Genomic DNA, 17,881 nt, shown 5'->3' with positions numbered 1-17,881 from the left:
ATAATGTATAAGGAAGCATTTAAACTAAATGTAAACATATTAAAATGGTTGATTATAAATTATATATTATTATAAAATACTAATAAAATATTATGCTTGTTAAAATTTAAATTAATTTATTCTAATTAAATTAATACTAGTGTAAATTAAATATTAACTTAAAATAAATTAAGTTAAAATAAATTTATAAATTAATGTATTAGAAACACAATTAACTTAATGTCAACTCGATATAAACTCAAAATAAATTATATAAGTTAATTTAGTTGATATAAAGTTAGTTTTTAAAATTATAATAAATTACTAAAAAAATAGCTTTAAATTGACATGTAACCTTCATCAAGTTTACATTGAGTTGACATTAGATTTATATCGAGTTGACATTAGGTTTACGTTGAGTTGATATTAAGTTACATTTCAAAATTAAAATAATTTACTATTTCGGATTGACATTAAATTTATACTGAGTTGACATTAGGTTTGCATGCATTGACATGAGATTTACACTGAGTTGACATTAGGATTACATTGAATTGGCATTAGGTTTACATTGAGTTGACATTGAGCTGTCATTAAATTGATATTAAGTCGACGTTGAGTTGATATTAAGTTAATGTTTAAAATTATAATAATTTACTAAAACATTTACTTTGAATTGACATGTAGTTTACATCAATTTTACATTGAGTTTATATTAGATTTACATTCACTTGACATTGAGTCGACGTTGAGTTGATATTAAATTTAATTTATATTAAGTTTAAATTGAGTTGATATTAGGTTTATATTGAGTTGACATTGAGTCATCATTGAGTCGACATTAGCTTTACATTGAGTTGACATTGAGTCGACATTAGTTTGACATTGAGTCGACGTTCAGTTCTTAAGTTTGCATTCAGTTGATATTAATTTACATTTCAAAATTAAAATAATTTACTAAAAAATTACTTTGGATTGAAATTAGGTTTACATTGAGTTGACATTGAGTCGGCATTAGGTTTACATTGAGTTGACATAGAGTCGCCATTAGGCTTACATTGATTTGACGTTGAGTTATTAAGTTTACATTGAGTTGATATTAATTTACATTTGAAAATTAAAATAATTTACTAAAACATTACTTCGGATTGACATTAGGTTTACACTGAGTTGATATTGAGTTGACATTGAGTCGATATTAGGTTTACATTGAGTTGACATTGAGTTATTAAGTTTACTTTGAGTTGATATTAATTTACATTTTAAAATTAAAATAATTTACTAAAAAATTACTTCGGATTTACATTAGGTTTACATTGAGTTGATATTAGGATTACATTGAGTTGACATTGAGTTGATATTAAATTTACATTGAGCTGATATTAAGTTAATTTTTAAAAGTATACTTACTAAAATACATTAAATTTACATTGAGTTGACATTAGGTTTATATTGAGTTGATATTGGGTCGTCATTAAGTTGACATTAAGTCCATATTGAGTTGACATTAAATTCACACAAATTACTGTAATAAAAACTTAAATAATTTACTTTCAATCTACTATAGTTTATTTTTGAAAGTATAAATTATAGAAAAATAATTTTATATAATAATATAAAATAATTTCATTTTAAATTTATAATTATTTATCAAAACATTTACTTTGAATTAACATTCAGTGAACATTAAATTTATATTGAATTTATATTGAGTTCACATTAAGTTTACTTTGAGTTTATATTGAGTTCACATTGAGTTAATATTAAGTTTATATTCAGTTCACTTATATTAAAATTACTTTCGGTTTATTTTATTTTAATAAAACCTTAAATAATTTACTTTCAAATTACTATTAGTTTATTTGTTATATTATAAATTACTTTTAATAATATACATAATGAAGTTGACATTAAGTTATCATTGAATTGACATTAAGTCGTCATTGAGTTTATATTGAGTTCTTATTGAGTTTACGCACACCACGGGGGTCCCACTACCACATATCCGACTACGACCACTAAACCATTATATTTTTCAATTTTAAAAAGTGAAATATTTTTACTAGTTTTACTTATATATTAATAAATTGTATAAAATATAAATATATGTATATTTTATTTTTTTATTGTATAAATATTTAATAAATAAATAAATTTAATTAGACTAATTTAATATTAAACTTATAATAAATTTAATTTAAGTTGATATTTAGTTGATATTTAATTTTCATTATAAATTAATTTCATTCTAATAAGTTAATTTAAATTTATAATCAGTCATACATATATATTATAGAGTAAATGTTGACAACAATTAGCCTTTGCTTTAATGGCAAAGCACAAACTCTCTCTTATAAAAGGTCAAGGGTTCAAATCCCCTCAATCCCAAAATGGTGTTTTATTTAATTTTTAATTATCTAACTAAAATTGGTCCAACCATTAAAAATGGTTAGACCACAAACCATTAATGGTGGTGGTCTGGGCATTGACCGCGGTGGTCCGGCCGTTGACCGCGGTGGTCCGGCCGTTGACCGGCGTTGACCGCGGTGGTCCGGCCGTTGACCGGCGTTGACCGCGGTGGTCCGGCCGTTGACCGCGGTGGTCCGGCCGTTGACCGGCCGATAATGGTCTGGCCGGTGGTGGTTCGGTTTGAATTGGCCCGGTTTATGTAAAATGAGGAGAAATTATTAGGTGTAATGGAAACACAATAGGTAAAATACACCATAGGGATAAAATAGTAATCACAACTATTAAAAGGTAGAGATGAAAAGAATCTTTTAAAATTGAGAGATTTTTGCAAAAAAAAAAAGTTGGGTGATTTATACAAACTTTTGAGTTTTTGGGTGATTTGGTGTAATTTTCTCTAAAATTTCGTATCCTTACCAGATAATCGACAAACAATGGGCCAGAAGGCCCAATAACATTGCACCTAAAACAATAATTTTCATCTGAGCAAGTCGAATATGCCCTCCCAAAGTCTAACCGTCCGAAACCGACACGATGGGTTCTATAGAGACACCACCAACAATTCCGGAGAACGGCTTATCAACTCCACATTACGCCTTCGCAAACGGCGATCAGAAATCTGAACCCATAACTAACGGATATCATCCACATACGATAGAGATGACGATGATGGAATCTGTCTCGCTGAAGAAGAGAAGAGCGTGTAATCTACCGCTTGAAGTCGGTACTCGCGTGATGTGCCGCTGGAGAGACGGAAAGTACCACCAGGTTAAGGTCATCGAACGGCGTAAGATGCACTGCGGTGGGCCTAACGATTATGAGTATTACGTTCATTACACCGAGTGTGAGTTTCAATTTTTTTAACTATTAGGGCTAGGGCTAGGGCTAGGGTTAATGTTCTGTGCTTGATATTTGTAATATTTTAAAATGCTTTCTTCCTCATTTTTTGAAATGGACAAAAGAATCATGATTTCTTTTTCAATAATGTGGAAGTTAACAGGAGGCTCGATGAATGGGTGAAGCTTGAACAATTGAATCTTGATTCAGTAGAGACTGTTGTTGATGAGAAAGTTGAAGACAAGGTAATTTTGTAGTGATTATGTAGGGTTAAGATGTCAGTTTTTATCTGTTAATCGTTATTTTGGTTGTTTGTTCTGGTGCAACACTCCTGTATTTGGAAACAATTCTTTTATTATTGTCTAAGCTTGTGATAAATCCTCTGTTTTCATACTTTGACGTATTTTCCTGATCTTGTTCTCTATCAGTTCTTCTGATCTGTAGAAATTTGAAAACGACTTTTTCAGGTAACAAGCTTAAAAATGACACGACATCAGAAACGTAAGATTGACGAGACGCATGTAGAGGTATAAACAACTTTCTAGTTCTTCTTACTCCTTGCAAACTGATCATATGCGGCAAAAAGTTTAGCTATGGAATTGTTATTTTCATACCTAATATGATCCTCTGAGCACACTGTCAACGTTTTGTCATTTTATGTGCTTATAAATGAACTTTTCCAAAGAGACAATAATAAATTTGGTCATACTAGATTATCCTGCATGAGATCTGGGAAGCCAAAGATTAACTAACATAAAATTATGGATTGCAACATCATTCACCTTTATGCAATTAGAATAAAAAATTCAAAGTAAAATGTTTTGCCCAATTTCAGTCATGTGGGACATGAAGAAAGTAACTTAAACTAAATAATTACTTAATTGAAGATATCCTTTCAAAATTTACAGGGCCATGAAGAGCTTGATGCTGCTAGCTTACGTGAACATGAGGAATTCACAAAAGTAAAAAACATAGCCACTATTGAACTTGGAAGATATGAGATTGAGACATGGTACTTCTCTCCCTTTCCACCAGAATACAATGATTCAGTCAAGCTGTACTTTTGTGAGTTCTGCCTCAGTTTTATGAAGCGTAAAGAACAGCTTCAAAGGCATATGGTGAGAAATGTCTCAAATTTACTTCCTGTGCTTTATAGTGCTCTCATTTGGTGTTAATTATGTCTGTACTAAGCTTGCTTTTGATCTGCATGCTGAGCGATGATAATATTTTGAATTCTGATTTATTTAGCTCAGTTGTGGAAATTCATGTAAATTATTGGATTTTTCATGTAAATTCTGCTGAGCTGATTTATGAGCTCTTTTTGTGTTTGGTTTCTGCTCTAAAGAAATCCATATTCCTCTTTCCGCATTTGTTTAATATGTCAAATCTGAAAAGTATTGGACTTCTTTGATTTTGTGGATAAACTTTTTTTCATGCAAGTTTATTTTGTATTTTTTAATGATTGTAAGATGTCGTGTGATTTATGACTGGTGAGTATTGTGCATTTGATGTATCAATATTTTTTATGTAGAGGAAGTGTGATCTCAAGCATCCCCCAGGTGATGAGATCTATCGAAGTGGTACATTGTCAATGTTCGAGGTATGGCATGATCAATGAGCTATATTGACCGATTGAAAGTCATACTTATATGCTATTTGGCCATCAAATATTTTATACCTTGTGCATATTTTTTGGCCTGAATCTGTAATTGTTCTTTTGCTTTACGAAGCCTATTCATTACTTTCAAGTTTCGAGTGTCTTAGTTTAGAGCTGGATTATAGGTTTTTCTTTTGACTGTTTTCTTCCATTCACCGCATGCTTTACGTTATGGACTGGTAGCTTTTCCTTCCACCCTCTTCCCTGTCTTACTGTATCAACTTCTGGAGGTACAAATAGGTTAATGCACTTGGTTGCGTAATTGCTGTTCTTGTTTCTCTCAAACTCTTATCCTTGTAGAAACGTCATATTAATCAGGATTCCCCTTTACTAAATATTTTGTTTTGTTTTATTATTATTGTTTTTCTTGAAGTGGTTGCCAGTGGTTGATTTTTCTTTGTTTCACCGATTGTTGTGATACAGGTTGATGGCAAGAAGAATAAAGTTTATGGGCAGAATCTTTGCTATTTGGCAAAGCTCTTCCTTGATCATAAAACACTATACTATGATGTTGACTTGTTTCTTTTTTATGTTCTGTGCGAATGTGATGATCGGGGATGCCACATGGTTGGATATTTTTCCAAGGTATAGCTAAAGCATTATCTCTGTCCTTGCATCCTTTTAGGCCTTAATTTACCTTATGACGAGAATTTTAATGATCAGCAATTGTTGCTTGAGCATATTTTATTTACTCTGTTTTCCACTTTAAGATGCCATACGCAAAGCTACAACTTCAGAAATAGTTGTTTCGAGCGTGGGAATTTCTTTTTGGATCATGATTCTTGTCTCACCAACTTCTAAGATGGCAACCTTTAACCTTTTAATGTCTCAAGAAATTTTGAGAAAGTGTAAGAAATGTCAAGCAACAGTTTAACCTTGTTTATGACGGTGATACAGGAAAAGCATTCAGAGGAATCTTATAATTTGGCATGTATTCTCACTCTTCCTCCTTACCAAAGGAAAGGCTATGGAAAATTTCTAATTGCATTCTGTAAGTTGTACCATACAATCTCTTATTTTTCTTGGCAGTTATGAATTCTAGTTTTTAGTGGGAACTGGGAAACAAGAGCAGATTATTAGGGGGATAAAAAATTTATTTGTGAAAAAACAGTCTCTTTATTGTTCAAAGTTTCTATTAGATGGAATACTTGAATTGTACAAGTACTTTGCCATCAAGTTTTGTTATCATGTTACAAGGTGCAATATCCTGAAAATGCTCAGTTAGATTGGTGGTTATGGAAAGCATGAGAGAGACCAAAGATAAGATTGCCCTTGTGCTTTCTTCTTCAGTTTTTGGATTATGTCAATAAAGAAAAAAGGATCTTGACCCATTTTTAAAAGTGATAATCTGGACCTTGCAAGCTATAAGACTATATTAAATCAGCCTTGTTATGTAATTAGGGTTAATTGCAAATTAAATCACAATTTGCAATTACAACATGAACTTTGAAACTTGGCAATGTCAGTAACCAACTTTCATTTTTTGGCAAATTGGTACACCGAGCTCTAGAAAACACTAACGTGGACATTGTAATAGCCAGCCACGTGTTGCATGATTGGTTGGTGTACTAATTTGCCAAAAAATGAAAGTTGGTTACTGACATTGCCAAGTTTCAAAGTTCGTGTTGTAATTGCAAATTACACTAAATTTCGTGATTTAATTTTAATTAACCCATGTAATTAAGATAAATTTTCTTTTAATTTATTCATCCTGTTGTTTATATCTGAATACTGTTCCTCTCATATCAATTAGCATATGAACTTTCCAAGAAAGAAGGTAAAGTTGGCACGCCTGAAAGGCCACTTTCTGACCTAGGCTTGTTGAGCTACAGAGGATATTGGACCCGAGTTCTTTTGGACATCTTGAAAAAGCATAAAGGAAATATTTCTATTAAGGTATGCAGAACAAATACTTATTAAGACAAATTTTGTTATGTCATTTCTACTGCTGCTTGTTCTTTCTAAATAAAATGTCCATGCGGTCGATACAAATATATGCAGTTTCCCATGTGTTTTTTTTATCTTTTAAGTAAATATTCATTGATCACAAAATTAATGAAGAAAATAAACAGTTATGAATTCCAAATCGAATATTCTACTTTTCTACGGATATTCGGGTTCAAATCAATACCCAACCCATGGATGTGCTCTTTGCTTATAATTCAGAAAATTCTAGTTTTTTCAATAAAACCAGCAGGTCTGGGGCGGGCCGGCCATAGGTTCGAATCCTGCAACCTTTCTTGTGGATCTTGTTCACATCTCATGTAACTTTTTCAGGAGCTTAGTGACATGACAGCCATCAAGGCAGAGGATATACTGAACACCCTTCAAAGCCTAGAATTGATTCAGTACAGAAAAGGACAGCACGTCATTTGTGCGGATCCAAAAGTGTTGGATCGCCATCTAAAAGCTGCCGGTCGTGGCGGTCTTGAGGTTGATGTTAGCAAATTGATCTGGACTCCCTATAAAGAACAGGGTTGATTAGAGTATCTATAATAGTTTGTGTATCTCACTTGTAGCATTGCCTGTATAAATGTAGCATATAGAACTGAATTCTGTATACGTTTCTCTTGTTTGTCTTGCGTTGCAATATTCCCGCTGCTTTGTAATGATACAATTAGGTGTGCACTTTTCTTTCTTCCTGGCTTCCTGAATTTCTAGTTTTTACCGTCTTTGCCCTCTTTTTTCAGTGCTAAAGGTTTGATATGTCTCAGTTCGCACATGCGTGATTTTGGACAAATACGCCTGAAACTTATCAATGTTGAGTAAGTTTACACTTCTAACATTGATAAGCTGTGGTTTTTTTGAACTCTATTAATTTTTATGTCAAGTTGAAGAAGCGAAATGAAACATTGTTTGATTAAATAATTATGTTTGTATACATAATAGTATATTTTAGCCCAATAGTGAATCATGTAAATGCCGCCTTTAAGTTTTAAAATATGTTCTAGAGAGTAAAGTGGTACTATTTCTATTCTGTCCCTCATTGCATTTTCCATAATTCTTGCTTATAATAAAAGAACTAGTCCACTAGTTTTGCCTTTTTGATTGTATAATTGTGTTGATACTCATCTCTCTTCTTTTCCTATTTCGCTTTTTATTCGTGACATTGTGCTCGATGTTAAAACTCATGACTTTCTTGATTCAATTGCATGTATCCAAATTTCCATACATATTTTTTGTTACTCGAAACTTCTGTCTACTTTAACTTTTTTATCCTTCTCAACATTATAAAAGTACAAACGTGCTTTTATATAAGCATCTTCTTTACCTTGATTTTGTTTTGTGATTTGACTGACTTGACAAACTAAACACCATTCTGGACTTCACCTATACAAAAAGAACAAAGGATTATCGCGGTTTTTGATTTTGTACATTATCAATTAACTCATATTTATAGCAATTATAATTAATTATGAATATTATTTCTAAATTTTATGTCAATTAACTTTTCAATTGACTTTCGCGACCTAGCAACGTATTCATTTTATATAATTTGAAGGTTAATTAGTCTAAAATTAAGAAATTACCCTAATTAATAAGAACTGCTAAATATAAATTAATTAATTTTAACGTATAAATTTACATACTAGGAAAATTACTAGCAATAATAATTAAGGTACATCTATATTTTATTAATTTACTATAACAAGATATCCATATATACATTCTTATCTCATAAGCTTCGCATACACTTTACTTTTATTTTCAAAAACGTTTTTAAAATTATGAAACTTTATATTCAAACTACTCTTTAAGAGATATATAACCTGTTGTTTTTCGTTTACATTGTACATTAATTGCTGTTGAAACGCAAAATTTGACCAATTAGCAACAAAATACAAATCAAGAAAATAAATCATATATACTACAGTATTTATAAATTGGGTGGTCATGATCAAACAGTAGTTGGTGCAAGATTATGTGTATTAAGTTGAATCCGTTGCAGCTGCAAATTCTTCAATTCAAGTCCACGAGACCTTCTCTTCCAAATAGTATTATCTACTTCCTCTTCTTCTCTACATTTCTTGATCACAACAGGCAAAGGAGGATCCATTTCTTCAATTCTGATCATACAATCTGATCCAATATTCTCTTCACTAACTCCAAATTTAGGTCTTCTTGTTTCACCATTGTTCAACACCATCACTCCTCTGCTTGTAGAACTCGTAGTGGTGCAATTTGGATTGATATTCTTGACGGAGAAGAATCTTTTCAGCTTCGAATACTTAACAACAGGAACATTAATATTACTAATACTGTTGAAGATGATCTTATTGTTATTTGAAGGAAATCCAACTACTTTGTTGTGTCTCTTGACTTGTCCCATACATCCGATTTTTGGAGACAACGGCTCGCTAGAAAAATCCACGGTTCGATCTTTGATTCGGGGACGAATCACATCTTTAATGGAAGGTCTTGAACATAACATAGGCAAAAATGTGGCTTTACTGTGTTGAAACTGTAAATTTTGGTGGTGATTGTAGCCATTGCCCATTTCTTGATCTTGAAGTTTCTTGATGTTCTTGTTTTGAGAGAGAGAGATAGAGTTTTTTTTTAGAGTTAGAAATGGGAAATGGAGAGGGTTTTGAGCATTGAGGGCATCGAGTTAATTTACTCATATCTTTTATAGTTCTATTTTTATGTATATTTTATGGTTATAACTTATAAGCGTGAAGAGAGTGTGACATGAGTTTTTCAAATTGGGAAGAAAAGAACTAGATTAAATTGTATATTATTATAGAGGCGTTGAATTAAAAATACATACTTTTGTTGAATAATACATATATTTTGCCGTACAAAGTTATAGAAGTGAATTTATGTTCAAATTTACATGATTTGTGTTTTGTTTATATATGGACTTGGTCAAAATACCATGTAAATGACTTTGTCAACAATTTAGAAAAATATGAACGAAGTTTTGTAGCCTTGTACAAGAAGAAGAACAAGGTTTATGTGCATACGCAAAGTTCTAATTTAGCTGCTAACCACAGACTTGATTATTTGTCAAAAAAAAAACAGGCTTTATGAAGATAAGATAAAGAATAATTGAAGAGCTAGGGAGTTCTAACTCTACGACACAAATGAGTTGGTTAGCTCCTTTTTTACTTAAATGAGATCGTGGGTTCGAACCGTACACATATATACAGCCGTTTAAAATTTAAGAATGGAGTCTACTTCTAGCAAGTGCTTTACACTACTCAAGCGGATATTAATCTGAATGTGAAAAATTTAAAGGTAATATCTTTTATAGTTATATCAAAAAAAGACTAGTGAGCTCTTACATGAAATTCAATAGTTGATAACAGTTTTTTTAGTACCGTTACCGTATGATATATGAAGCCATTGTTTCAATTAGTTTGCACCGACTCGAATACGACGATGAAATTCTCTCGAAATATTTTTAAAAACTGTTTCACATCAAGACAATAGTCCTCCAAGCACTGACGGAGCCAAGGTAAGGTATGCGCCTACTTCAAATAAAAAATAAAAAGATTACCTTTAAGAAGTTGAAAGAGAAATTGTAATGTCTTCTCTCAAATTTTTATAAATTACATTTTTGATATATATTTTTTGTAGTATAATATTTTAGGATTAATTATATAAAAAATCACGATCTTTACATGTAATTTTATTTTAATCACGACTTTTAAAAGGTGTCATTTAAAGATATGATCTTTTAATTTTTTTCAAATTCATCATTTTAATATATTTTTGTTGACTAAATCCTTCACTAAACCATTAATTATAAAAACTCAAATTATAAATCGACATCAAATTTTATTATATTTAGGTTAGAGTAGGTAAAATTATGAATTTTTAGTCATAAAAAAATACACCAAATTTTACTTTATTGATAGATTTGAAACAAAATAAAAGATCGTGTATATAAATGTCAACTTTTAAAAATCGTGATTAAAATAAAACTACATATAAATGTCATCATTTTTTATGTAATTAACCAAATATTTTAATTTGTTTTAATTAAATGTATCCTACTTTAAATTACTGTCTAGTTTTGCTTTGTGTTAAAATCAAGGACAAAAGAAAAAAAAGTTACTGTCTAGCTTCATTTCTGAGTCACATTCACTTTTCAATATCTTTATTTTAATTAATATCAATCAATTGATCAGTTTTCCTTTACCCTATATTACTAAACCAAACATATCCTAAATTTCACGTTGACTGGTGAGTATTATTGTTTAGAGTAAATTGTTCCGACCTCCTCCGTTCTCATAATCCACTCTGTGTTTGAAATCAAATAATATGGTATTTTATTTTTGTTTTCGTTAATCATTTAATTTCTCCATTAATTTTTGATATTATTCAATTGAGTCAAAATATTTAATTAGAAAAAATTAAATTTCAATTTAATTTTTAAATTTATTTTTGTCACAAATATAAATAAATATTATAAATTATGGAATTCAATAGATTAATAAATTGAATTTATTTAATTTTTGCTTCTCTTACTTTTAACTTTTTAATTTTTTTGCTTCATCTAGTTTTTAAAACTAAAAAGAATAAAAAAAATTTCAAGATTGGAACATTAATAAATATTAAAATTAAATCAAATTTGTTAACTTACTAAATCTCATAAAATTATGAAGAAATGTTAAAAATATAAGTTTATGCGAATTAAATTGGATTTTGTTTAATTCAATCTAAAGATTGACATAAGTGTTAAATTGTTAGACAAAAAAAACACCATATCGTTCAATTTTCAAAATGAAAAACAAAAGTGTAAATTATGATATACGTGATGAGTCTGACAGTAATTTACTCTATTATTTATTGAACGAAGGATCCTTTTACCCCCTCAACTTGGCACGAAGTATCAAAAACATCAAACTTAGCAAAAAAAAGATCACTTTTACCCTGAACTTGGCAAAATCGAATCAAAAATCCCCCTTGCCACTCTCACTTAAGAAAGTGAGATACACTATCCGGTTTTCAAGGTGTTTTTTTTTTCAATGTGGTTTTTAATAGAAAAAAAGTTAAAATGGTCCTATTTTTTTTTAACATTTCAAATTAATACCTAATAATTAAAAAAAAAACAATTTAATCCCTTTAGTTTTAAACTTTATATAATAAATTAACCCTCAAATTTTATATACATAATAAATTAACACTCACAATTTATATTTTTAACAAAAAGAAATTCTTAAAAAATTTCCGGCCGCTATTTTTTCCGGCAATCCAGATCTGAAAAACGGATCTCCACGTTTGTTCTTAATGAAGAACAGAGAAAGAACACTGTTCTTCGTCAAGAACAGCTCCTCGGGCGAGGTGCCTGAGGAGCAAAGTTGCTCATAGGAGCTGCTGCTCCTCGCCTCCGAGGAGCAGCAACTCCTATTTTTCGGCGAGGAGGATATAAAAAAAATGATTTTTTTTAAAAAAGGTTCAAAAAGATTCATGATTAATTAAAGGTTAATTATGATTAATTAGAGCTTAAATATAATTAATTAGAATAAATTATGAATAATTAGAAACTCACTCTCCAATTAAGGTGTCATGTCAGTATGGGGGTGTTTTTGAACTAGTTTTGCCAAATTTAAGATTAAAGTGATCCGATTTTTTTAATTTGAACGTTTTTGATACTCTGTGCTAAGTAGAGAGGGTAAAGTGATCCTTTGTTTATTATTTATTTGTATTTAAAAACATACTCAGAAGGAGACCATTGTCTTGGTTTGAAGCAGTTGTATGCGTAATTGATAGAAAGGCTAATGTTTGATGTTTTAATAATGATAATAATTTAAATGGTCCCTTCGCATTATAACATATAATATAATCAACCAAAAAATGCCAAGTACTCAAATGGTAAAAATCATATGCTGCCCCTCCCTTTGTCTCCTCAGGGTCTACATTTGCATATGGGTTGTTGGAGTTTATTTGATCTAGGTTATATAATTTCATCTTCAAAGAAATAAAAAAAAGACCATCAATATTTAAATAAAGATAAAATAAAATTGGATGCCATTTAATACATGTAAATTTATAAAAATACATGGTTCAAACAACACCTTTTGACTTATACCAAAATGGCCAATGTTATATCCGATTAATTGAATTTTATATTTTATAAATTCAATAATCTACACAAAATAAAAAGATCGATCAAATTTCCTCCGTATCAAGATTAATTGATTTACATCGAGGGCCGTTTGATGTATGCAATATTTTATATATACTAGTTTCGCATTACGTGCTATGCACGTGGCTCGTAACGTAACTCGTCAATGAACATATTAGTAAATTTATTATAATTATATCAATTTTTTATTTATAATTAATATTAAATTAGTTAAAAAAAATTTGTAAATTATATTCGATTATTAAATTTTATTTCATACTGAATTTATTCTTCTTTTGGTTTTATAATAACCATAATTAAATAATTAACTTAATTTTATTAATAATATCTTTAAAAATAATAAGATAGAAATTTAAATAATAATATATTTAAATAAAATTTAAAAATTTAATCATATAAAAATTAGAAATTCGTAGATTAATTTAATATTCTTAATTTAAAATGATAACATTTGTACCTTTCATGACGGATTTATTTTTTTCTAAAATAAACATATGAGATTTTACTTTGAAAAACCAAAACACAGGTTTTAAAATTAAAATTTACTAACAATTTAAAAAGTGAAAGATGTATTTTGCTAGAATGTTTCTAACTCAATTAACATGGCTGGCGGGTACATTAAAGAAAGAGAAAGATGGACATATAAATTGGAGAAAATTACACAATAATTACTATAACGGTAATTTTTTTCTCAAATGCCAACACTTTATTAAGTTTTCTCTCCTATCTGGTGTGTTTTACATTAAATAGCTGAGTTGGCATAATTATTACATTTGATACCCATTTCTCCTCTTCTGTGTGGTTTTCCCCTTTTCAACACAGATCTACCAAATACTCCTCTATTCTTCACCATTAACTAACATCAATGGCTTCTTCAAGAAACAAATTGTACGAAGCGCCATCGTCATCATCGTCATTGTCAATGGCGTCGTTACTGCCGTCATCTTCTAGTAATGCATCATCAACTGCCGGCGATTCAAGAAATCAGCGGTTTAATTCTTTGAATCTCAAAGGAATCCGCCATTGATGAGATCTGTTGTAACTGAAGTAATCTTTGTAATATATGTCTATTTCTTTTTGATATAATGGCTTAGAGTATTAATTGTCAAATATAAATCTTGGTTTGTCTTATCAATATCAGGTATTATTTGCATTTGTTTTTTTTTTTTGCTTTTTTTTAAAAGCTTCAAATTTGGTTAAAAGCTTCAAATTTCAGCTTTAGTTAAGTCATATAAAGTTTACAAATTTGAAGAAATTCATTGTTTATTGTCAACTATTAATTGAGATTAGAATTGAGATGGGTGTAATAAGCAATTTAGATTTGTTCTGTAAAATTGTAGGCTAAGATCAAACAATTTTTGGATAGATTTATGCCAGTAAAACACTCGATCGAGAAATATGGTAGACATAAAGTTATTAGTATTTGCAAATGGGGATCTTTATTTGTTATCCACAGTATTTACAAATAATGAACTTATAAGGGGTTAATAGTAATGTAAAACTATTTGCTGTGGCACGTGTAAAGAGTCTAAAAAATGAGCTTATAAATAAAAGCTTTGCTAGTAGTGCAAATATATGATTCATCTTCTACTGGTTGTATTGGTAATGATGTTTGGTTAAATGTGTATCGGAAATATATTATTGTTGTATTTTTGTATGTACTATGTGATATTTTGTTAGATGTATCTGAAATGTATCATCTTTGTATTTTTATATGTATTATATGATGTTTATTATTTTGTTTTTATTGATTTTTTTTTATGTTTTTGTTTTGTTTTGTAGTTTAATAGTTTCATCAATATATATTGTAAGAAGTTTAGATTATTTTCTTTATTTCGAAAAATGTAGCAAAGCTGTATTTGAGACGTATAGGTGTTGTTTTTATATGTATCTGAAAGTTTTTAAGATGTATATGACTTATTTTTTAGATGTATCTGAATTATTTTTAAAATTTTGATTTCTTATGCATATTAGAAAATTATAAATATTTATATTTTTGATTTAAACTCATATGTGTAAGATTAGCTTAAACTGATGCTAAATTTAGTGAAAACATTATATAGTTATTAGTTTAATTTATTGTGTATATGTTATGTATATACATATTGGATACATTCATGATGTATACATCGTATGTATACACCACCGACACATTGTAGATAAATCGTTGACGCATCATAAATACACCACTTATACATTGTAGATACATAATTTTTTTTATTATTATTTCAACGAAATGAATTTCGTAGATACACCATTATTTATAATTTCTAAAATCACTCTCCAACTCAGAATGATTATTTTTAATAAAATAAATTTCAAAATGATTGATACATGTGTGTATTAGTGATATGTAAATGATACATTTTTTATACATAACAGATACATTGATGATACATGTTTAAATTTTTTAGATTATTCTAACGAAATAAATTTTAAATGACCGATACATTATCGATACATCGTAATACATTACCGATACATCATAAATACACCATCAATACATCATAGATATAGAGGAGAAAAATTAATAATAAAATTTTAATACATTACTGATGTCATCTGTATCTTGCAATACACTGTAAATATATGGCCGATACATCATAAATACATTATAAATATAAAGAATAAATTGAGCTAAAAAGCAAAAGCTCGTGCATCATGGAAAAACAAAATGACGGAGCAAGCATCAAATATTTAATAGGAAGACACATTTTTTAAATACATATATCAAATACATATTAGAAGCAATTTATATATATAATTTATATATGATAGATACATATATTTTTAATACATATATATATATACTTTTTTGTAACGTAATTTATGCGTTTTTAAAGCATGTTATACATATATCTTTAAATTTAAAATATATTATACATATACAAGTAAATAGTATATAAAGTAATATGTGTGTGTGTGTGTATATATACACACACACACACATAGATATTTTTTTTTTTTTTTAAAATATGAAAAAATAAATCAGTGACACATTCCAGATACATAATAGATACATAGCTGATACATAGCTGATACATGTTTGAATTATTTTGAAATGCTGAGACTCGTTGACACGCGCTGACGCGTGACTGACGCGCGTGTCAGACGCGCTTCTGACGCATGTCAGACGCATTTTTGACCAGTTATGACACGTTTTTTGCTCTTTTTTTTTGCTTTGTGTGTGCCATGTGTCTCCTATTTAGTGGTTTGGTTAGAATATGTAAACTTTTATCTTTTTTTGGTATCAATGTAAATTATTAGATTGATGTGTATTTTTGTTATTTTTTATTTAAATAGTAATATTTTTGTGGTTTTCCCTATAAATTGCAAGGGTATTATTATCTAACACAAGAAACCATGAAGTGCAAACATCGATTGTATTATAGAGTGCGAAATCAGTATATTCTTATTCTTTATGTTACGTCTGTTATAAAAATCATTTATCAGTATTACCAAAAAACCTATAAAATAGTAAATTAGTTAGTCCAATCAAACTAAAAGATAGGTATTCCTATTAATGTGAAGGTAATTTAGTTATTTTTACATACTAAAAACTAAATTAGAGATAATTTAGCTACCTATTCTAATTAGAACTTTAATTACAATAGTGATTAATTAAATAACTAATTAGTTAATGACTATAAAACCTTTATTTAGTAGTAAACTGAAAAGGATTATTCAGTAAATTTGCATGCCCCCCCCCATCTGTGCTTTTATATATAGTATAGATATAGATATATGTTGTTTATCTCAAATAGCAGGCGCCATATGACTTGTAGTGTTGTGCATTTAGTTCAAACCGAATCAAATCAAAATAAAACATATTTATCTTCTAATCAAATAAAAGCGAGTTTACAAAGACGTAAATATTTCATACCAAATCAAATCAAAACAATCGATTTGGTCGATTTTTTATTTTGATTCGATGTTTTGATTTGAGTTGTACTAAAAATTAAATGGAATATTGTTATACTCAAAATCGAATAAAAAAAACTAATGTTGTTATATTATCAAATTTATCAGTTTGATATAATTTAACTTTCCGCATACCCCAGTGACAAGATGGTTCTATAAAAGAAGAAGAAGAAAAAAACAGAGTCGCATGAAATGAGTCATTTTCAAGCGTTTACCAAGAGCAAGAACAATTCAATTCACACCTACAATTTATACTTAATTAATTTAATAAATTAACGTAGAGTTAAAAATAAAGAAATGATAAAAAAAGTGTTTGTTACCAGAAAGACAAACATTTCATTTTCATAATTCATTCTATAAAAAGGAAAGAAAGAAGCACAACAGTAACAAGATCAAGTGAGTGGAAGCTTTCAAGTGGGGAGAAGATCACATGCAGAACACGTGAGCAGAAACTAATACATATACAGCTCAGCCGACACACCATATCTGTTGTCATGTGCGAGGCACGTGAAAAACTCTATTTTTTTCTTCTATTTTTATCATTAATGCTTAATAATACAACTGCTTTCCTTGGACTTCATCCTAATAAACTAGGACATTATTATGTACATTGTTACCTTCTTTTTTCAATCATTTTCTGCCTGAAAAATCCTCTCTGTTGATGATCTACAGAAAACGTCCGTTACATTCCACATTTCTACATGAAACTCAGATGACACCTTTGAAATTGTTTCCCTAATATGTGTTCATCTAAATGTATGCATGCTTTAAGGGCGTGCATTCCATTCAAACTAAATCAAACCAAATTTAATTTATCTATTTTAACTGAACCAAAATTTTCAAACAAAACTAGGGTAGTCCGTTCGGTTGATTTTTTCTGGTTCAGTTACGATATTCCAATTCAATTAATACTAAAATTTAACTGA

At 29.2% G+C, this 17,881-nt stretch overlaps 2 protein-coding genes across 2 annotated transcripts; one reads left to right on the top strand and one right to left on the bottom strand.

Moving 5' to 3' along the window:
* Positions 1-2,925: 2,925 nt before the first annotated feature.
* Positions 2,926-7,577, top strand: LOC126664494 (histone acetyltransferase of the MYST family 1-like). The gene is made up of 9 exons (XM_050356898.2): positions 2,926-3,289; positions 3,439-3,527; positions 3,750-3,809; positions 4,191-4,400; positions 4,814-4,882; positions 5,363-5,524; positions 5,837-5,930; positions 6,693-6,835; positions 7,217-7,577. The coding sequence occupies exons 1-9, from the start codon at positions 2,980-2,982 to the stop codon at positions 7,418-7,420; spliced, it is 1,341 nt and encodes a 446-aa protein (XP_050212855.1). The 5' UTR covers positions 2,926-2,979; the 3' UTR covers positions 7,421-7,577.
* A 1,012-nt stretch (positions 7,578-8,589) lies between these two features.
* On the bottom strand, positions 8,590-9,583 carry LOC126664922 (uncharacterized). The gene has a single exon (XM_050357549.2). It carries the CDS (start codon positions 9,435-9,437, stop codon positions 8,838-8,840), a length of 600 nt encoding a protein of 199 aa, XP_050213506.1. The 5' UTR covers positions 9,438-9,583; the 3' UTR covers positions 8,590-8,837.
* Between the last annotated feature and the right edge of the window lie 8,298 nt (positions 9,584-17,881).

This window comes from Mercurialis annua, linkage group LG1-X (assembly GCF_937616625.2).
Source record: "Mercurialis annua linkage group LG1-X, ddMerAnnu1.2, whole genome shotgun sequence".
Taxonomy (NCBI): Eukaryota; Viridiplantae; Streptophyta; class Magnoliopsida; order Malpighiales; family Euphorbiaceae; genus Mercurialis; species Mercurialis annua.
This window is presented reverse-complemented; position numbering and strand designations above follow the sequence as displayed.

What these genes read in the sequence shown, in the direction of transcription:
- LOC126664494 (XM_050356898.2), top strand. Translation starts at nt 2,980, where the DNA reads ATGGGTTCTATAGAGACACCACCAACAATTCCGGAGAACGGCTTATCA. An exon ending in TTACGTTCATTACACCGAGT is followed by an intron (nt 3,290 to 3,438) that starts GTGAGTTTCAAT and finishes ATAATGTGGAAG; the next exon opens with TTAACAGGAGGCTCGATGAA. An exon ending in TGGTTGGATATTTTTCCAAG is followed by an intron (nt 5,525 to 5,836) that starts GTATAGCTAAAG and finishes ACGGTGATACAG; the next exon opens with GAAAAGCATTCAGAGGAATC.
- LOC126664922 (XM_050357549.2), bottom strand. Translation starts at nt 9,437, where the DNA reads ATGGGCAATGGCTACAATCACCACCAAAATTTACAGTTTCAACACAGT.